Below are 21,150 nucleotides of genomic sequence, written 5' to 3'. Positions count from 1 at the left end.
AGCCCAGGTTTAGGTCATGATAGATCTGGTTTCACGGTTGCATCGGGTTTATAAGGAGTCCTCATTTCCTTGCCAATCTTAAACCTTTTTAAAAATGTGGAAGGTTGTTATTTTTACCGCTTTTCTGGCGCTAGCGGTAACTGGATCTCCTGAAGGTATGAGTGAACATTGTGTGATCATTGTTTTGGTTTTATTTAAAATATTAAAATATCATTAATTAAAAATTATCTTCTTCGACTTTCTTATGCTTCAGCGCAAGAATAGAGCGGTTTTTTAAATAATTGATTGAATTTCACAGTGGTTCAAGTAGATTTTTTAGCTCTCTACTAAAATGTACAACGCACAAATCATTGCGTCATTTTTTGTGGTATTATTCAACTTGAAGTTATCAAGAAAACATTTCACATATATCTCATATATTTTGTATATATTTGAATATATTGTTTTGGGACTTTTTTTCGATCAATTGACAATATGTATAATTCCTTTTAATCTTATTTCTTTTGATACCAGAAGATATCGGTACCACGACCCGATTACTTTAATTCCCTGTTAAGCTCATTTCCTTACTAATATTGACAACAGAAAATATCTGTACCACGACTCGATTACTTGGCACTGTAAGCTCATTTCCTTACTAATATTGACTTCAGAGAATATCGGTACCACGACCCGATTACTTAGCAAAATGTTGAATTCCCTGTAAGCTCATTTCCTTACTAATATTAACATCAGAGAATATCGGTATCAATGACCCTGATACCGTAGAGGGGGACATCCTGCTGACGTCAGAGGAGAAGGCGGCGTACTTCGGGGGACGGGCCGCACTCAGGCGGAACCTGTGGCCCAACGCAGTGGTTCCCTATGAAATCCACGAGACACTCGGTGGGTGTGGGTGGGAGGGGGGGAGGGGGTGTTATGGGCTAGGCGTGTGGGGGGAGGGCAGCGGCGTAGCCAGGATTTTTAACAGAAGGGGGCTTAAAAGGGACTTTCAAGGCATTTTCTTTTGTATTTTAGATAATGTCTCATACATTTAATGTATTTTTGGCTGCTAAATGGGGGGGGGGGAGGCTTTGGCCACACCCCTGGCTACGCCCCTGGAGGGGATGTGATATGAAATGGACCTCTCTAAGGCGAATCAAGCACCGTGGCACCTTTTTGGTTCGTCATTGAATTTATTTTATTTCTTTACACTTTTCTTATAGTCTTTTAAAGTATTTTGGGACAGAACTCGGTTAGTAATAAAAGAAATAATTGATCATGAATCCTTGGTTACTTGATAATAACTTTAAGGTTAAAATTCTTCAAATTTATATTTTCATAGCCAAACCTCACATAATAAGTGAGATCGAAGCTGCAATGGGAATTTGGCAATCTTTGACATGTATTCGGTTCGTGAAACGCACTACAGAATCTGCCTACCTCGAGATCTTCAAGGGCAATGGGTACGTCAACTCTCTCACTTGATTATAGGGTTGGTAGGAACGTCTAATTGTCATTTTTCATGTCAGGCGCAATGTTGGTATGTTATGTATGGTATGCTGAATCATGTAAAGCTCATCGTGCCCACCCGTAGCTAGAATTCTGTTGTCTATTACATTCCCAAAGTTTGTTGTCTTTGCGAACTCTGTCTTAGAAGTGCGCAATAATTTTTAATGTTGATCGAGGAAAGCGTTTAATCATATCTTTATGGTCACCGTAGCTGCAGCTCTTTCGTGGGGACGATTCACAGCAAGCAAAGGCTGAATCTCGGGGCCGGATGCCTGACACCCAGAGTTATTCTACACGAACTCGGTGAGAGACTACATATCACATTGTCAATTGTCTGTACGGTGGATCTTGGTATAGGGGTAATGGGTCAATATTAATTTTCGTTTACATAAGAAATGTTTTCTATTCTTTACCTTTTTGATTATGAATACTGTTCCATATAAAAGGAGTTGACTCGCAGCTTTGACTTCGCCCTTTCTAAATGTTTTGATAAGGAAGTAATAGTTGTCCTATTATAATTTTAATAATAGATAAAAATGTTTCTCACCTGAGTATTCCAATCACTCTTTGCAACAGAGGTTTTTCAACGGATTCTATATCAGAGACGACCCCTCTTAAGCCTGCTAAAAGTCCTTTATCACAAGAGAATAGCCAACCTCGTCCTCAAGGTCTACTGGGTAATTTCCAAGATGGCGTCTAGCTAGAAAGACGCCATAATGAAAATTACCCAGTAGTCCCTGGGGACGAGGTTGGGGAATGGCTCATTTTATTTTACAAAGATCTTGTAAATCCCCTTATGTAAGTACATATACAGTACTCGTTTGGTTTGCTAGTAATTTAGCGTAAATACCATTACGTCAGCACTTGATAAAAAGTATTTGGAGTTTGTTTATTGAGACATCTGTCTTAGCTGATCAAGTAGTTATGCAATCTTCAGTAAAATATTTCAAATTATTTCAAGGCTTCACGAATGTCATCTTGTTTTAAGTAACATATTATGTCCGTTGTATCCCATCAGGCCATGCGTTAGGTTTCCACCACGAGCACAATCGGCCTGACAGAGATGATTACGTCACGATTATGTGGGAAAACATCACACCGAGTAAGACCAAATATTTCACTTATTAGCATAAGCTTGCCTAGCGTTTGTACTCATTTAGAGTAGAACTCGTACGAAATGGACATGACGGAAAAATCTGGAAAACGCGCAATTCCAGATAGAGAGGGAAGATTACTTACAATAATTACCTACAATGGCTATAGGTCCCTTGTTCTTCGGACTGATTTTCAAAACACAAAAAAACGTGAGGCCGAAGTGCACATAACCAGATTTTGCCTTTTTAAAATAATGTTTCCTTGATCATCATTGCCCTGTGCATCAGTTCAGGGACGAAAAGCTCAAATTTCAATGACACTTTACAAAAAGTCGCATCGATTTAAAAAAAAGTCGCCCTTAATATTTGGTTTGCTATAAGTTACTAAGTACTCAGAGAAATTCTCCGCCTTATTCGATGTGAAATGGGCTTATTTGAAGCATCACGTCATGTTTTTCCGTCATGTCTACGAAATGTCGTTTCCAGAACGTAAGTGGTTTCTTGAAACAAGTATAGACCACCTTTAAACTATGTCCGAAGCGATAACTTTTGTTTGCTAAAACTTTAAGTCTAAAGGTTAAGTAGTAAGCTTGGATATTTTTTTTATTATTATTATCATTATCATTGTCATTGCCATTGTCATTGTCATTGTCATTGTCATTGTCATTGTCATTGTCATTGTCATTGTCATTGCCATTGTCATTGTCATTGTCATTGTCATTGTCATTGTCATTGTCATTGTCATTGTCATTGTCATTGTCATTGTCATTGTCATTGTCATTGTCATTGTCATTGCCATTGTCATTGTCATTGTCATTGTCATTGTCATTGTTATTGTTATTGTTATTGTTATTGTCATTGTCATTGTTATTGTCATTGTCATTGTCATTGTCATTGTCATTGTCATTGTCATTGTCATTGTCATTGTCATTGTCATTGTCATTGTCATTGTCATTGTCATTGTCATTGTCATTGTCATTGTCATTGTCATTGTCATTGTCATTGTCATTGTCATTGTCATTGTCATTGTCATTGTCATTGTCATTGTCATTGTCATTGTCATTGTCATTGTCATTGTCATTGTCATTGTCATTGTCATTGTCATTGTCATTGTCATTGTTATTGTCATTGTCATTGTCATTGTCATTGTCATTGTTATTGTTATTGTTATTGTTATTGTTATTGTTATTGTTATTGTTATTGTTATTGTTATTGTTATTGTTATTGTTATTGTTATTGTTATTGTTATTGTTATTGTTATTGTTATTGTTATTGTTATTGTTATTGTTATTGTTATTGTTATTGTTATTGTTATTGTTATTGTTATTGTTATTGTTATTGTTATTGTTATTGTTATTGTTATTACTATTATTATTATTATTATTATTATTATTATTATTATTATTGTTATTGTTATTATTGTTATTATTGTTATTATTATTGTTATTGTTGTTGTTGTTATTATTGTTATTGCTGTTGCTGTTGGGGCCTGTGGTGACGTCACAGCATTAGTGCAGCGTAATTAATTTTCATAGATACTAATTGGAGTATAGTGTATTGAGATTGCATAAATATAATAGATTACAGGTTCGCTTTTAACAAGAAAAGTCCATACGAAGTGACAGACCTTGGGACGCCATACGACTACAATAGCATCATGCACTATCACCGATATGCCTTCAGCATGTCCGGGAACCCGACCATCATCGTCAAGCAGTCGGTAAGTCGTAAACGAATTCGTCAAGCAGTCGGTAAGTCGGAAACGAATTCGTAAAGTAATCGGTGAGTCAAAACGCATTCATCGAATAACCGTAAGAATTCTTAGAGTATGTGTAAGACCAAAACGCATTTGTCAAGTATACGGTGAAGGAAACGAGCCTCGTCAAGCATTGTGGTCCGTGAATTCGCTCTTGACTATCAAGAGAACTCTCTTGTGACTATACAATATTTTTAAGATTGTTACAGACTAGAGAAGTCCACTTCACCCTTTTCTTGGATTAAGGTTTCTTTAGAACGCGTTCATTGCGAATCAACTTATCAATTCGAATCAATTTATAATACCGAATTTAGGATTCTCTTTTTTTGCAGGCGCTCATTGGCTCGAACAAACTAAGTGAAATAGATATTTACCAAATGAACAGACTGTACAAGTGCCCCGGAGGTAAGAAGATCCGTTCTGTATAATTGCCCGGAAGATAAGGAGACAGATACGGACCATACAATTGCCCTGGGGATAAGGAGATAGATATGGACTGTAAATTGCCCTGGAGATAAGGAGATAGATGCGCACTGTACAATTGGCCGGGAGATAAGGAAATATATACGGACTGTACAATCGCCCGGGAGGTAAGGAGACAGATAGGGACTGTACAATTGCCCGGGAGATAAGGAGATAGATACGTACTGTACAATTGCCCGGGAGATAAGAAAATACGGACCGTACAAATGGTCTTGTTTTTCAGTGACAGAATGGCCTTTTCCCTCTATCGTCTTGTTTTTCAGTGACCGAATGGCCTTTTACCACTATCCTCTTGTTTTTCAGTGACCGAATGGCCTTTTTCCACTATCGTCTTGTTTTTCAGTGACCGAATCAGTAGCGGATCTAGGGGGAGGGTTTAGGGGGTTTAAACCCCCCTTTAGGGCTGCCTGAAAGCCATATGTTATCGAAAAAAAATATCCCTTTCCCCGTCACTGAGCCAGCCCACCCCCCCCCCCCCCTTTAGCGAAAAGCTAGATTTGCCCCTGCCTTTTACCACTATGGTCTTGTTTTTCAGTGACCGAATGGCCTTTTACCACTATCCTCTTGTTTTTCAGTGACCGAATGGCCTTTTACCACTATCCTCTTGTTTTTCAGTGACCGAATGACCTTTTACCACTATCGTCTTGTTTTTCAGTGATCGAATGACCTTTTACCACTATCGTCTTGTTTTTCAGTGACCGAATGGCCTTTTACAACTATGCCTCCACCCTCCTCTGGTAAGTGAATATTAAACCTGAAATTGTATTCCTGCTTTCGATTTTCAGATTTGGCTTAAATAGGAGGGAAAAGGTGAGAGGGAGGGGGAGAACTGGATGCGGAGGTGAGAGATGGTAAGAGGACCCATGCGACAATCACCACTGGGTCTCGGGCTTGATACCGGTTTAGACGTGATTTAATATGTTAAGTATTTCTCGCCTGCGCTACGAGTTTATTTCCGGGTTTTCTGACACTCCCTGTGTAAGTATACAACAACAAATTTAAATTTAGATGTATTTTTTTATCGGACATCGTAAATGTCGCTCATCTGCATGAGTAGATCTCACGTTTAATAAGCTGCTCTTTTGTTCGCAGAGTTCTCGTGTAATTTCGATAGTGGCAGCTGCGGATTTATCCAAGTTCCCAATGACGAGGATAACCTCGATTGGATAAGCCTTAACAAGGCCACGCCCTCAGGTGACACTGGGCCCAATGCTGACCACACGACTGGGGCAGGTTAGTGACTGGGTGAGAGAATAAAGCCTAGCCCCTAAGTGACACGGGTTTTGATGTCGACCACACGACTGGGGCAGGTTAGTGACTGGGTGAGAGAACAAAGCCTAGCCCCTAAGTGACACGGGTTTTGATGTCGACCACACGACTGGGGAAGGTTAGTGACTGGGTGAGAGAACAAAGCCTAGCCCCTAAGTGACACGGGTTTTGATGTCGACCACACGACTGGGGAAGGTTAGTGACTGGGTGAGAGAACAAAGCCTAGCCCCTAAGTGACACGGGTTTTGATGTCGACCACACGACTGGGGCAGGTTAGTGACTGGGTGAGAGAACAAAGCCTAGCCCCTAAGTGACACGGGTTTTGATGTCGACCACACGACTGGGGCAGGTTAGTGACTGGGTGAGAGAACAAAGCCTAGCCCCTAAGTGACACGGGTTTTGATGTCGACCACACGACAGAGGCAGGTTAGTGACTGTGGCAAAGTCTGAACAAAGCCACGCCCTCTTTTGGCACGGGTATAGAAAACGACCTCACGATAGAGACAGGCTAGTGACTGGGAAAGTCTGGACAAAGCCACGCCCTTGCTTGACACGGGTCTTAATGTCGACCACACGACAAAGAGAGGTTAATGAGAGGGAAAGTGGACAAAGCCACGCCCTCATCTTGTGACACGTTTCTTAATGTTAACCACACGACAAAGACAGGTTAGTAGTGACTGGCTAATATAACTTTGAAAGCCTCGCCATTAAGTGACACGTGTTTTAATCCCGACCACACAACAGGGGCAGGGGTTAGTAAAAGTGATAGTCTGGATAAAGCCACGCCCTCCTGCAACACGGGTCTTAATGCCGATCACACGACAGCGACTCAGTCAGCTTACATATTTTCGTCCTAACAAATTACTTTGTTTACGAAATTTAGTCAATCTTTGCCGTGCTGCTACGCACTAAGTTTTAGCTTTTCGGAAACTATAAAACTCGCGCTGAAACTAGACAATCAGCAATTTGCATCGCTGCAAAATTGCTTACTTTGATAAACAATAGCGCACGCCACGTTCAAGAAGCGACTGCCAAATCAGTCGATAAGAAGCTCATAAAAAGCCATGTAATCTTCAACTGAAGGCTATTGTTAATGTACTTACTTTGCTTCCCCTCCGATTGTAGGGAACTATATGTACTTATTTTGTTATATCTTCAATTGTAGGGAACTATATGTACTTACTTTGTTACATCTCCAATTGTAGGGAACTATATGTTTGTAGAGGCCTCAGGTGGAAGAAAAGGATCTTTCGCCACCATGAAAAAGACCGTGATCCTTAGCGGTAGATCCTGCCTTACATTCTTTTATCACATGTACGGCCATCACATGGGAACCCTGCAGGTCTTTGTCCGCGGTAATAAGGTGTTTGAGAAGACTGGGGACCAAGGGAAGGTTTGGCACAAAGCGGAGCTGAAACTCCAGGGAACTGGGATGAGTGAGGTTGGTAAGACATTGACGCGCACTGTTATTTTGGCAAATTTGCGCGTTTTTATTTACACTATTACACTATGGTAACGACGAGATATGTTCAGAGTAGTAGTATTTCAAATACCTTTTGTTGTTGTAGGTCTTGAATATGTGAAAAATAAATATGATTTAAAATAATTGCAGAATCTTTTATTATTTCTTGCACTTAGTAAAAATATCGCAACATCTATGGTTTTTTTCGATTGTACAACTGTCATTTGACCATTATGGCTTTTTCCATTGGCATTGACAACGTTTTTAGAAATAGATTACCTTAACTTCTTATGAAATCCTTCAATATTTCTCAAGCGTTGTGATTGTACAACTGCTATTTGACAATCATGGCTTTTCCCATTTGCATGTACCGATGCTCAAATTTGAAAGTCGCATGATAGCGCGCTAGAGGCGCAGCTTTTTTAAAGACATTGCGTATCGAGTCGCCACTACTCATATTTTAACCACGTCTTTCAGCTTGAATTCCGCGGCATCGTCAGCGGTCATTTCCAGTCGGACATGGCAATCGATGACGTCAGTATGAGTAATTGTGGCCCTACGATCGCGCCAATGACACCCCCTACGACCTCGGCACCCGAAACGACCTCTGCACCACCAACAACTTTAGCTACAACCGCAGTACCTTCACCCCCTCCAGGTTAGGAACTTTTTTTTTAAACAGCTGGCGTTTGATGTGGTCTCTTTCAAAATCAGAGTGCAACTCTAGCGACTTGAAATAGTTACGATAGAGAATCTTCATAAAACAGCCTACGGTGTCTTTGAATTACGGGTGGGACAGTGTGTTAGCGCGTCAGCATAAAGGGCCTCTCACCTCTGCTGACACGGGTTCGATTCCCGGTCTACACATGGACAGTATCTTTCTGTTTCTCGGCCCTGAATTAGAATAGTTGAACGGATGTGAGCCTACTAGAAGCTTGTGTTCCTCCGTTCCAAGATGAGACATTCTTGAAGCACTTAAAACCTTATAAGCGCTACAAAATGCTATTTTTTTTTGCCTCATAACTGTCAATCAAGATAACACGCTTTTGCATCCTTATAAATTTCAATTGGTTTAATACTTCAGAGAATTCGAGTTGGTTGTGTTGCATTGTCACCCCTTAAAGTACCAATGTATATGTATCATGGCTTTTTTTTAGCGACGATCGTATATTCTAGTAATGTTTACTTGATATTTCAGAGAAAGGTTTTAGCTGTAACTTTGAGTCTGATTTGTGCGGATTTACGCAAGAGACGAGTGATGACTATAACTGGACGCGATCTAATAAGAAAACACCGACCTGGGACTCCGGACCGGACACGGACCACACGTCCGGGACAGGTAACAAGCCTAGAGCATCGCGAGATGTTTTTTGTGAAAGAAACTCGAATGGCCATGAAATATGAAAGCATTAGAGCATTAGCATTAGTACCTGACATATGAATGGAAACAAAGACAGATGCAGAAAATACTTACATCGATCCCGAACCTTTCGGTAGAAAATTTTAAAATCTTTACAACTGTCGTTTTTCAAGCTCGCTCAGTCAATTCCTAATCAGAACGTAGCATAGCATATTTTAGAGTTCACTCAATCATTTTTGTCGTTGTTTTTTTTTTCGCCTAGTCGAAAATTTTCACGTAAACTGTTTTCCCGCCGCCACCTTGCAAAATAGACTCAGGATCCAAACGTTTTTTGGGACATTGAGAAACTCATTACTCACTAGCTGCCTTTGAAAAGGAAAGCTTTTGTATTCGTCTCTTCGTAAAGGCTCCTCTAAAAAGGTTATGAAACTGAAATTTTTATTTCTTTAACACTTTCTCCAGGTTTTTATCTGTATACAGAGGCTTCCGGGCGTAAGCCAGGTAACCGCGCGGTGCTGTCACGCAGCATACCGCTGACAGGAAACACCTGCCTGACATTTTACTACCATATGCACGGAAGCGAAATGGGCTCCCTGTCTGTTAATGTCGGAGGGAAGAAAGTTTTTGAGAAGTCTGGGCCTCAAGGCAAATCGTGGACAAAAGCGACGATTAACCTTCAGGGTCAAGGTCAAGCTAAGGTTAGAGAGGGTTTTTTCTTTTTTTTCTCAGCGTCAGATAGTAGACGATAAAAGTCAGTATTTCTCTAAAAAGATACGTCTTGTACCCCCCTTCCCCCTACCGCCTACTCCTGTTCCAGATTGTGTATTTGCAGATAATATCCATACCCCCCTATTGATGGGGTCGGAGGTATGACCCCCACCCCTCTGGAATTTCCAACCCCCTGGAAAAAATAAATACAGTAACTGTTAAGAAAAAATTAAGGAAAAAGGGCATTTTACCCCCCCCCCCCCCTCCCCTCTGGAAATTCCTGGGCGTTTGAACCCCCCCCCCCCCTCTCCTGAATTTCCAATCCCCTAAATGGGGGGGGGGTAAGGATATTTTCTGGCTTAAAATAGCAAGAAATCCACGGAAGAACAATGAATCCCCCCTTTTTGAAGTCCTTGGTCCCCCCCCCATCCCTTCCCCACCCCCTTTTGGAGCTTCTGGACCTCACCTTTCACTTTTTAAAATAAAAAGCTTGTTTGTATTGTGTTGGTTTCACGTGGAAAAAAAAAACATTTTTTTTATTGAAGCAATGAATGAATGCATAATTACTTTAATTGTTTTGTTATTTTCTTCCCCTTAGCTGGAGTTCGTCGGCATGATTGGGTCAGGATTCAAATCAGATGCTGGTATTGATGACATCATTGTCGGTGAATGCCAATAAAGATAACACCTTAATGTTGCCGAGAGAATGCTTCGTACAAATAAAACCGTCTAGTGTAAATTTTGGTTTTGCTAGATAAGGGCTCTAAGTTTCCTCATCCCATCTTCCCTCTCCCCAAAAAAATAAATCTTAAGTTTATAATGTGCATCCTCTTGTTTCTGTGGAAACGAACTGGTGTTTTTTTTTTTCTGATTAATTAGGGACAGTGCAATAATTATCAGAAGGGGGAGTTAAAATGTTGACAAGATGGGGGGGGGGGGGTCAACCTTAACTTTTTCGCATACAAGGAGGGCCTTATTTCAATTGACGGCAAAATGAGCTCATTGTTTCTCTTGATGTTCCCAAGTCGCCTTGAGCTCAAACTCAGAAAGTGGACTCCCGTAAGCATCCATATTGAAGCGGCCACACTAAGACGACAAAAGGAAAAGTTTTGTCACATGAAGGGGAGGTATCTCTTAGATGAAAAAAACGAACCGACGCGTATAACAATCCCAGGTCTATAGGCCTGTGTTAAGCAATTTTTAGGTAAATATTTCTCAATCCATTTTAATCATTAGGAAAGAAGAAAATTCCAATTCTCCTCTGGAACATTTCCAGAAAAAGAAAATTCTCAGATTCTCCAATGAAACGCTTTGCGCTTGAAGGTCCTTTACTGTATATAGGCAAGATATATTTTTTTTCAACAACTGTTTCCCGGACATTTGGCGGTTTAGTCGAACTAAGTTGTATGGTGCTGATGTTTATCCTTATGCTGAAAAAATGCATTAGGAAGCAAGTGGCTACAGGTAGAATGTAGGGGGGGGGAGAGGTTTCTTCGTAATTTTTTTAAGAACAGGCGGGGGGTCAGAGTTTAACTTTGACGCTGCTGGTGGGGGGTCCTGCGTAATTTTTCATTATTCAAAGCTTATCTTACCCTTTCTCCCCTCCCCTCCTCAAGATTATTGCACAGTCCCTTATATGACATAATATTTCATTGCCCAAGGGGGAGGGGGGTCAAACCCCGAGTCATGGTATAATGCAGGGGTTGTATTATATGTAAATGGGAAGTAATACAAATGTGACTGGCGATGTAACATATTTTTCTTACATATTGGGTTTGTCAGTTCGCTTTTGTTTTGCTCATACCGGCCCACCCATTGATCCGAAATAAATAAACAACGGATTGTTTAAAAATATTTTATTGCCAGGTTACACGCACTTTTCCGACAAAACTTTAAGCTTATTAATTATCTGTCCGACATAGCGGATACCTACAAAAATTACAAAATTATCGGCCATTTTAATTTTTTAAAGTTTCAAAAACTTTTATAACACGGGCCGATCCAGAGTTCAAGGAAAATTAATTTAGGACATCTCAATCTCCTTTGTTTAATGAAACCCCCAGTTACAAAAATAAATTTTAAAAATTTCATGATGAGAAAATATACACAATGTGATATTAGAGCTTTTTTAGGGATTTATGAGTAAATCTCTGGAAAATGTTAAGTTTTCCCAAATTATAATATAAACCAAATAAAAATCACTGCTCCCATGACTTTTCCCTAGATCAGCCCATGTTAATTCAACTTGAGACACACGTTATTAAAAAATATTTTTAGTGTAGCTTAGCATGCATTTCTCGCTGTATCTAGTTGCACAGTTGTTACTAATCACTTGGGTTTCTGGCCTTCGTCGTCAGTGACGCCACTTTGCTCGTACGAGGTCACGTGATTCATTTGCACAGCGACTTCCGGTTTGTTTTTGTTGCGGCGAAGGACAAAAATCAGGATGAAGCAGACCACGAGGAACAGACCGCCAAAAGTCGCCCCCACCCCTACCAGGACGGGACTTAAATTGCCACCACCTTAAAAAAAAGATGAATATGTAAAATTATTATAATCAGTTATTCTAAAAAAAAAATGTTGCAAACATTTGCTGGCGAAAAGAGAAATAATTTCTGGCACTACACATCATATGGGGGGGGGGGGGGGGGTGCTTCGCCAATATTTCCATCGTGTTGTCAACCGAGTAGCATTGCCAGCATTGCCGAATAGTTTCTACAATTTATTGAACAATTTTTGAAATGAATCCCCCCCAAAAAATATCCTTGTAGATTTGAATGAACATTTAAGCCTACAGTGAGAGAACACATTACCTGTGAACTAATAATAATAATATAAATTCGTTTTTATGAATTAAATAGACAAAAAAAATGTAGAATAATTCATCATGTAAATAATTGTTTAAATAGTGTAATTATCCAATATGTCCTAACGACTTTCTCTTAGTCATACATTCAGCCATTGTATATCACTCCTTACCTTGTCCCGAAGTCTTTTGCTCTCTCTTTTTTTCGGTGGTTCGCCTTTTCATTGGCCCAGGAGTTAGCTCGTAAAGCAATGAGCCATCCGACACGTCACGCCTTCCCCGCTGACGCATTCCAGTGTCGGTTTCACGGCGGACTCTCATTGGTTGCACGCAGCCTTGTGCGCAGCGTGAGTTTGTCACGTTCGAGTGACACACCATGAGGAAGCAGTGCAGGTAGATCACGGGGTGGTTGGCGACAAAGCGGAATGAGCGGATCGTGAACCTCTGGACTCGGTTCAGCGTGTAGTTATACGTCATCGTGTTGTCTACTGCGCAACTAAAGAAAAGCTCTGTAATTTTAGACTTCTTTTGAACTTCAGTTCTAAAATATTTTGACTACTAATAGGATACTGCATGGAAGGCCAAAACCGTTCTTCGTTCTCCGTTCCCCTTTCGTGGTAGCTAGGACCCCCTAGTGAACCAAATCCCATTACCTTGTATAAGAATATTCCTCAGTTCCTACATTACCGTTATTTTCTATATGCACAGAAGATGACAGGTCATTAGTATTAGAATTCCGCTTGGTATGAGCCAGTGTTGCAGTTTTATTCATTCAGATGGCTTGAATTTTTATGGGGGGAGGGGTGGGGGAGTCATGAAGAAAAGAGTAACACACTTTCAAATTTCTTTGTTCTGTCACTCAGTGGATCACAATTTCTATAGAAATTAAAGGCTGTGATGCAAGTAAAAATCTATTAGCAGCTATTTCATCAATTTGTTCATGAGTTCAGCAGTCTATTCTCTACATACCCATCTTTTATGAAGTCGTATTGTGGCCACGAGTTCGGGCTGCCTGTGGTGGTCGCCCTGCATGTCTCGGCGAACACGATGAGGTCTGTGGAGGAGCTGACGCCGTACTCCAAAAAAAGAGGCTCGTCCACGCCGATGTCGATAGGGTATTCACGGGACTCGTAAGATCCTTTGTAACTGTTGTTACGGTACAACGACATCTTGAAAGTGAAGTTGCCGTATCCACCTGAAATATAAATAGAAGGCTGAAATATTACTAAACTAATGACTAAACTCGCACTTAATCATATCGCGCAAAAATAGAGCGTTTTTAAGTTAAAACGCATAAGATAAATATTCTTTATATCAGTTTGCTTCCTTTTCTCATAAAGATTGTTCTTGGAAAAGATGGAAAGAGGGCATGAAAAGACATATGCTTTAGAGTTTTCGAGAGTCACAAAAGGGGGGTTAATTCGAAGAGGGACGCTTATCTTTAAATTTTAATTCAGTAGAAGCAGAGACGAGCATTCAAGTATTTTTTTTTCTCAGAAAACTAGCCTGTGTACAGCTGCTTACTAATCTGACAACAGGATAAGCCAACCCTCCTGTTGCCAGGTTAGTTAGCGGCTGTACACAGGCTATAGAAAACGAGCATCCCCCTTTTTCAGAAAACGAATATGAACCATTAGCTTATCCTAAAAGGGGCTGGTATTTTAAAGCATGGTATTCATTTACAAGTTACAAAGTCAGTATGCGACTTTTTTGTTCACTGGCTTTCCAGTTTGAAATGATTTGGGAAATTAAACAAAAACTCGTCTTCATACAAACTTATTCCCATCACTATCTCCATCATGACTCCACTGTTATCGACATCGTCATCATAATAATCGTCATCATCATCATCATCATCATCATCGTTAACCCCGTCATCCCCGCTGTCATTAAAATCTGGTCATAACTATCCACACGAGTTTTTCCATCTTCATCAACATCATCATCATCATTCTCGTCATTTCCGCTGTCATAAGAATTTTATTGTTACTATATAGTCTAAGATACCATCTTCAGAATCACAATAATCATATCAAAACCATCAAAAACGTTATCTGGAAAGTATTCAATTTTCCTTCCATTTTTACTATCTTCATATCAATATTTTGGTGACCTTAAAACCCGCTCGGTCAATCTCTTGGAGGCCTGGGTCTAAGGAGTTTATAGGATTAGTAAGAAAAAGATTCGACCAAGCAAGCAAGTTTTGCTTAATAATTTTTGTCGCGAGTCTCAAATTAACAGGAATCAGTATTTTTCACCATGTTTTCTGGAGATCGGGGAGCGGAAAAACTTAAGCTCTTCTAAATATGGGCATCTATGCCCATATAAGGCAATATATACGAAAGACACTATCCGTGGGGAATATGTTTGATATGGGAAATCATTGCAGCCATCGTTACCTTCTGACGCCATGTATCTTCCCACGTGGCTGTAGCTCGTGCTGACGATCTGGTTCCTTCCGTACGTACAGGAAAACGGGAAGCGGAAGTTCCGCACGCGAGTCACCTGGGACGAGTTCCTGTGGCTCTGCTCTCTGTATAATGTGCTTACCTACAAAGAGGGGGAAATTGTGCAGTGTTAATATGACTTGTGGTTCCCTAGCATCTCTTGGCTCCCATTTTTATTTCTCCCCTTTGTATTTGACTAGTACATGGTCTTATCTCGTGATAATAAACCTTGTACTTGAAAATATGTAAGGTTGCTTTAAATTTTAAAGAGCTGTATGAGATACCCCATATCTCCTTTATTTGTCTTTAAGATTTGTCATTCTATGCCATTATGCATAATTTACCTTACTGTACTCATACATAATTTACCTTACTTCCACCCCCCCTTCTTTACACCTTCTCCCTACTAACACTTCCCCCCCCCCCTCCTCTGGATGACCGAAAGAAAGTTTTTTTTTCCAACGACAAGTTCCTCTTTTTTATTGACAAAGAAAGAAGTGTATTGAACTATTTTTTTTTTCTTGTTAAATTTTCTACAGCTTGATGATTTAGCTTGTTCCTTGTTTTTTTTTTTATTCAGAAAAGGTATGACAGGTACCAGTGGCTCATAAGTAGGGGCAATCATCTGTATTATATAAGTGTCACGGCGTTTCCTAGGATCAGGCTATTTTTAGACGCGCGCGCACGAACGGGCCAGTCAGCTACGTTGACGTTGGTTGCGCGCGCGAGTGACGTGAGGCTGCATTCTCAAATTTCAGTTAAAAAGAATACTTTTTTTTATCCATCATCCGTCGTTTTTGTTTGTTCAACAAAAGAATTGCAAGCCAAAATTCAAATTCGAAGGCAAAGTTGGATTTATATTGAAGAAGAGAGAAACGAAAGTCAAAGAAGTACCGAAGAAAAAACATAGCTTTTTGTCTGAGACTGCGCGTCTAAAAATAGCCTGATCCTAGGAAACGCCGTTACACCTATATAGTACCAGCATGTGGGGAAGTTGATTGCCCCACTTATGGGCCCCTGCAGGTACTCATATATAGCTGACACAGAACAAAGTACATTCAGCCAAGAGGATTATATGGTTTTATTGGGTAAATGACTTTGATTTTGCTGTATTGATGTACTGATATCAACACCTGAAATCTGAAAAAATCAAACCTTACTAAAACTACTGTTTTATTTATAAGGGTTATGAGCGAGCACGGGCTCTAGGATACTGTGAACAACTTACCTCGATCATGTAAGTGATAGTATTTCGGGTCTGCCTGTAGGCCGTACCGTACCATCCAAGGGTGTTCTAAGCACCATGGCGTTATCCTGGACCCGTCCTCGACACTTTCGCTGATTCAAGTGGTAGTCCTGTGGGTTATTGCTGTAAACACTGCTGTCAAACGCAATCTCCATAAAGTTTTCGGCACACGTGATGTTCGTTCCATATCCTAGAACGAAAACGTTACCGTTTACGTTACCTGAGAGAGGTTTCAAATGGCCGAGAGCTTTATATTTTCCCTCTCCCCCTCTTAAAGTGTTTTCTTTACCTTAAAGGGAAATATTGATATTGACCATATTTTAAGTCAGATAATAGTCTTTTTTTAGGCTGAGTTATGATGCTAAGATTTATTACCTTCTTATTTTTAGCTACCCCCTTGTCGGTACCACTGTTTACATTCGCCATTTTTACGTTGCGTTGGGCATTTGGTCGAGTTGAGAAGCGAACAGAAAGCTGGAACGATTTTAGGGGACGTAGTTCAACATGGCGTCGAACGATGCCAATTTTGATGTTGTGAATCAAAACCAAGATACCCGGGAACAGAATTGATACCAAAAGCTACCGTTTTCTATTTTTCATTCAATATCACATCAACATGTACAGTATTTACGACTCCACTTTGGAATGTGTCCCCTAACTTTTTCCTAGCATCCTGTTTGCTTATCAGCTCGACCCAATCCCCCGCGCAACCTAAGAATGGCGAATAGGTTGCGAAATACCTGATTCGCAGTTCCTCCCAGTCGTCCCAACGCGGCATGCACATGTGTAGTCCGCATTAACTATCGAGCATGTGCCTCCATTCTTGCAAGGGTTGGTGTAGCTGCATGTTGCTGAAATGGTAGTCAACTCTCAAAAACGAAAGATTGGCATAGTCGACTTAATTTTGATTAGATTCAATAAGCATTCTGTCAAACATCAATATCATTCGTTTGAAGTACTGCGGTTTATATTTTCCGTTTAAAATAAACACCGGCGTATACGAACCTAGAGATAAGAACTTATACAGACAATTTGGCACATTTACGCAGAACCTAATCAGCTTTGTTTTTGTTTTTTTTCAAAAGGAACCTCTTCCGCTTGATCTTGAAAATTCCAGGTTCTTATACACGGGTGTTTACTGTATTCTTCTTATGTCAGCTTATTTTCGGTGTCTTTGTGAAAATTTTTCATTAACATTCTGTATTTATTCCACTCCAGGCCGAGAGCTTCTAATAACTCTATTTTTCGCCCCTAGATTCTTAACGAACGTATCAAATCTTGATGGGTTCGCTCATGGCATAGTTTTGTTACGAGAGGTACCAAGTACTAGGATCTTTGATGGCACTGCTTTACTTGAGAAGAAGGGTATTGATTGAAGTGATGAAGTGAAGTCAAGTGTGAACAGAGTGAAGCGATGAGTGAGCAAGGCTCGGCTCGGGGTGGTTCTCACGTTTTACACGGAATTATGTCCTGTTTACTAAGGATGTGTTTATATTGGAATCTTTGAACAGCCGGGAAGAAACGTTTTGGAGTACCGCGGGAATTCCTCTGAGCTGAGCCTTATATTGCCAAATATTGATTAATATGATGAGCTGACGTAGGGGAGTTTCCTAACAAAAACATCTTTGAAGATGTGACTACAATTCTAACTCTATATTTCCGCTAGGGACTACAAATAACTAGAACTATCTTCGTAACAGTTTAACGCATTCCGCCGCTAGTATAACCCACCTGTCTCACACCTCGCTCCTGTGTAACCCACAGGACACGTGCAGTGGCCGCCCGACTCGTCAATCAGACAAGTCCCATTATTTCTACAAGGGCAGTTGCTTGCTGTATTTGAATAGAACATAAATAAGACAGTGACATAAACGTTTTATTTATCTTATGTTAAGTTGGGTAGTATTGTAATGTCCGGTTTTTCGTCTTTTGCGTTTGCGTGTTGTGCTTTACAGTGTTTCAGTTGTGCTTTTACTTGTGTTGTGTAAGGCAATGAGAGAATAATGTTGAATAAAACGGAAACCGAAATTGTTGTGCTGTGCTGTGTTTAATTGCGTCATATCGTATTGTGCCTTGTTCTATTGTGTTGTATGGAGGTTTTTTTTTTCAATGTTGCGCTCTGCTGTTCTTGTGAGTAGCGGATCTAGGGGGAGGGTTAAGGGGGCTTAAGTCCCTCTTTGGGCTGCCAGAAAGCCAAAAAGATCCCCCTTTGTCACTTAGGGGGCCCCCTTTCAGCGAAAAGCTACATCCGCCTCTGCTTGTCTTGTGTTGTTGTGTTATGGGTTAATACATTGTGTCGTGGTGCCATGTATCGCGTCCTGCTATGGTGTGTGCTGTCATGTCGTGTTGTATTTGTATAAGGAAATAATGATAAAAAAAAAACTGAATCTGTGCTGTGCTGTGTTGCTTTCTATTGTACAGCGATAGCTCGTCCCTCTTCTACGCGTCCGTATTTTCCAAGATAGCAAACTCGGGGTTTTATCGCCAAAAATAAATAAATAAAACTCTGACGCCTTTAAGGTATGCTACACGCTAGGAGCTTATTATGTATATATTACAGTGTTGTGTAATGTTGAGGCTGAATTATCTATTATCTTATGATGTGTTATGCCCCATAACCCACCTGCTCCATTTCCACAAAAGCGTAGATTACAACTGCTGCCGGCCGGGTAATTCAACTCATACACATAAAAATCTCCACAGTTTAAAATGCGAATGTTTTCGTTCCAATTACAGCAGCTACTAGGTCCTGCTGTGAAGCACACGGTCCTGGAAACAATGCCGTCACTAACAGAGGGATGCGATCCCTGTAGCCAGCCGGGGTAATTCGTACCGCAATAATCCACTCGTGGGCAAGACGTAGGGATAGCGTACCCGGCCTCCCCGGTTATACGGTACCATTGCCTGCTGAGACCATTGTCACAGTAATAACTATCGCCATTAGGGTTACTGTTGTAGTGACTATTCACTGAGCGGTCGAGATTGCGGAGTGGCGTGTACGCATTGCACTCTGGTGACAATAAATTAAATCGAATCAAATTAAATGAAATAAAATGAATTACAACAGAATTAATGAGCTTATGTGGGAAGTTAATCCCACTTTTAATTAAAATTGCAGCTCGGATGATGAAAAAAGGAGGAGGCGAGGCGATGTGAAACTAGGTCTGGGGTCAGGGGGCGCGCGTATACCCCCCCCCCCCCTAAAAAAAACATCAGTCTTTCCCTATTGAATAATTCCGAGATTTTAAAATTTAACACATGAAGGACAACGACTGTGCAACTCCCCTCCCCCTTCCCCCGAATTGAGACTTCAAAAAAAGTGTTCGATTTGATGGCATAGAACAGGAACGTGCCTCAGTCAGCTTTGCTTGATTGATATCACTGGAGAAAAAAAACGAAGTAGAGGCGAGAAACTCAACTAAACTGTCGGAACCGCGAAGGCTCCTCTTATAAACAGTTAACTAGCAGGCACAGAAAAGACAAAATTCTCATATTCCCAGTTAACTAGACTACCATCAATAATATTATTACAGCAACAGTAGAATCATCGATCTAAGCCTAGTGAGGGGAGGCTCAGGAGGTGGTAATTTTAAATAACGGTGCGGAGTTGCAAAAACAAAACTCGCTCACCTCCTCCGTTCCCACAATAGCGCAAATAGCATGTTGGTGTTCCATAAATCTCGTAGATATAGAATCCACCGCAATTCCTCACATTGACATTTTGACTGTAGTCGCAGCAGGAAGAATACCTAAAGCACACGGTCCTTGTGACGACTCCATCGCTTACAGAACATTTACGTCGATGTTCTGTCATTTAAGCGATAATAAAATCATATGAACTAAAAGAAAATACATTAACGAACTTTGCATAATTGAGTGCACACAATTGCATTTTCTTAACACTCATTCACACTATTCGACAACCAGGAATGAAAAATCTATTTTCATTTGCGCGCTGATGCATAACAATAGCACGAATAAAATATCAATAATACGAGAACTTGCAATCAATACAGTGAACGAAATATTCATTAACATTTTTATTACAGCAAGTGCAAACAATAGTATTTTGTGAAAGTCATTTGCGTGCTTCTTACAAACGTTAGCGCCTCCGTACAAACAATAAGCCCTTAATGACAAACAATATCCTAAAATAATTATTCAATTACTTATCGTTTATTTGTGCCCTTATAATGCACATGCATGCAAAATAAATGATACTAGTACTAAAAAATCACCCTTCGATCATTTCGCCTTTGAGGCAGCGTGGTAGATAGGTTTGCATGAACCTATACCATTCGGCACATTTTGGCAGTGTGATGGTGTTGATGTTTCGTTGAAGCGCTTCCAGCAACAAATTTGTGCGATAAATACCTAATGGTACTCCTCTGTTCCTTGCTTCATCTCTGTTGTTCATATCTGCCTGTATTTGAGGCCGTGAAATATATCCCTTTATCGCTGCTTTCAAACAACTTATTGCCTGCTCTACAGGGTTAAGAAACGGACTGTAGGGCGGCAACATTTTTGTTTATGTATTTGGGCCCGGGTTAAAACGGCGAAATGATCGAATATTAATTTTTGTAATGCTAGTATCATTTATTTCGAATGTATGTGCATTATAAGGGCACAAATAAACGAGAAGTAATTGAATAATTATTTTAGGACATTGTTTGTCATAAAGGGCTTATTGTTTGTACGAAGGCGCTTACGTTTATAAGAAGCACTTACGTTTATAAGAAGCACGCAAATGACTTTCACAAAATACTATTGTTTGCACTTGCTGTAATAAAAATGTTAATGAATATTTCGTTCACTGTATTGATTGCAAGTTCTCGTATTATTGATATTTTATTCGTGCTATTGTTATGCATCAACGCGCAAATGAAAATAGATTTTTCATTCCTGGTTGTCGAATAGTGTGAATGAGTGTTAAGAAAATGCAATTGTGTGCACTCAATTATGCAAAGTTCGTTAATGTATTTTCTTTTAGTTCATATGATTTTACTATCGCTTAAATGACAGAACATC

General features: G+C 40.2%; 3 protein-coding genes across 4 annotated transcripts; 1 reads left to right on the top strand and 2 right to left on the bottom strand.

Moving 5' to 3' along the window:
* LOC5502044 (MAM and LDL-receptor class A domain-containing protein 1) lies at positions 1 to 11,062 on the top strand. Of its 2 annotated transcripts, XM_048728131.1 has the most exons (15): positions 1 to 155; positions 736 to 885; positions 1,325 to 1,445; positions 1,703 to 1,794; positions 2,510 to 2,593; positions 4,166 to 4,305; positions 4,674 to 4,746; positions 5,520 to 5,561; positions 5,917 to 6,057; positions 7,299 to 7,534; positions 8,033 to 8,213; positions 8,754 to 8,894; positions 9,378 to 9,613; positions 10,222 to 10,288; positions 10,649 to 11,062. In XM_048728131.1, the coding sequence occupies exons 1-15, from the start codon at positions 95 to 97 to the stop codon at positions 10,684 to 10,686; spliced, it is 1,803 nt and encodes a 600-aa protein (XP_048584088.1). In that variant the 5' UTR covers positions 1 to 94; the 3' UTR covers positions 10,687 to 11,062. The 2 variants fall into 2 exon arrangements, with proteins under 2 accessions (XP_048584088.1, XP_048584089.1); XM_048728132.1 differs by lacking the exon at positions 10,649 to 11,062 and having other exon boundaries at positions 10,222 to 10,362.
* Positions 11,063 to 11,464: 402 nt separating this feature from the next.
* Positions 11,465 to 16,783, bottom strand: LOC5502045 (ZP domain-containing protein-like). Its single transcript, XM_048728175.1, has 5 exons — positions 16,105 to 16,783; positions 14,829 to 14,979; positions 13,399 to 13,624; positions 12,603 to 12,925; positions 11,465 to 12,145 (listed from the first exon to the last, which is right to left on the bottom strand). Exons 1-5 carry the CDS (start codon positions 16,111 to 16,113, stop codon positions 11,952 to 11,954), a joined length of 903 nt encoding a protein of 300 aa, XP_048584132.1. The 5' UTR covers positions 16,114 to 16,783; the 3' UTR covers positions 11,465 to 11,951.
* A 303-nt stretch (positions 16,784 to 17,086) lies between these two features.
* On the bottom strand, positions 17,087 to 19,936 carry LOC5496719 (uromodulin). The gene is made up of 3 exons (XM_048727978.1): positions 19,753 to 19,936; positions 18,746 to 19,132; positions 17,087 to 17,955 (listed from the first exon to the last, which is right to left on the bottom strand). The coding sequence occupies exons 1-3, from the start codon at positions 19,934 to 19,936 to the stop codon at positions 17,840 to 17,842; spliced, it is 687 nt and encodes a 228-aa protein (XP_048583935.1). The 3' UTR covers positions 17,087 to 17,839.
* Positions 19,937 to 21,150: the final 1,214 nt, after the last annotated feature.

Source organism: Nematostella vectensis, chromosome 5, assembly GCF_932526225.1.
Source record: "Nematostella vectensis chromosome 5, jaNemVect1.1, whole genome shotgun sequence".
NCBI classification, from domain to species: Eukaryota; Metazoa; Cnidaria; class Anthozoa; order Actiniaria; family Edwardsiidae; genus Nematostella; species Nematostella vectensis.
The sequence above is the reverse complement of the archived record's forward strand: the minus strand, read 5'-3'. Positions and strand labels throughout refer to the sequence as shown.

What these genes read in the sequence shown, in the direction of transcription:
- LOC5502044 (XM_048728131.1), top strand. Translation starts at nt 95, where the DNA reads ATGTGGAAGGTTGTTATTTTTACCGCTTTTCTGGCGCTAGCGGTAACT. An exon ending in TGAAATCCACGAGACACTCG is followed by an intron (nt 886 to 1,324) that starts GTGGGTGTGGGT and finishes ATATTTTCATAG; the next exon opens with CCAAACCTCACATAATAAGT. An exon ending in TATTGATGACATCATTGTCG is followed by an intron (nt 10,289 to 10,648) that starts GTGAATGCCAAT and finishes GATGTTCCCAAG; the next exon opens with TCGCCTTGAGCTCAAACTCA.
- LOC5502045 (XM_048728175.1), bottom strand. An exon ending in TACGACTTCATAAAAGATGG is followed by an intron (nt 12,926 to 13,398) that starts GTATGTAGAGAA and finishes GCTTTTCTTTAG; the next exon opens with TTGCGCAGTAGACAACACGA. An exon ending in GCAAAAGACTTCGGGACAAG is followed by an intron (nt 12,146 to 12,602) that starts GTAAGGAGTGAT and finishes CTTTTTTTTAAG; the next exon opens with GTGGTGGCAATTTAAGTCCC.
- LOC5496719 (XM_048727978.1), bottom strand. Translation starts at nt 19,936, where the DNA reads ATGACAGAACATCGACGTAAATGTTCTGTAAGCGATGGAGTCGTCACA. An exon ending in CTATTGTGGGAACGGAGGAG is followed by an intron (nt 19,133 to 19,752) that starts GTGAGCGAGTTT and finishes TATTGTCACCAG; the next exon opens with AGTGCAATGCGTACACGCCA. An exon ending in CTTTTGTGGAAATGGAGCAG is followed by an intron (nt 17,956 to 18,745) that starts GTGGGTTATGGG and finishes ATTCAAATACAG; the next exon opens with CAAGCAACTGCCCTTGTAGA.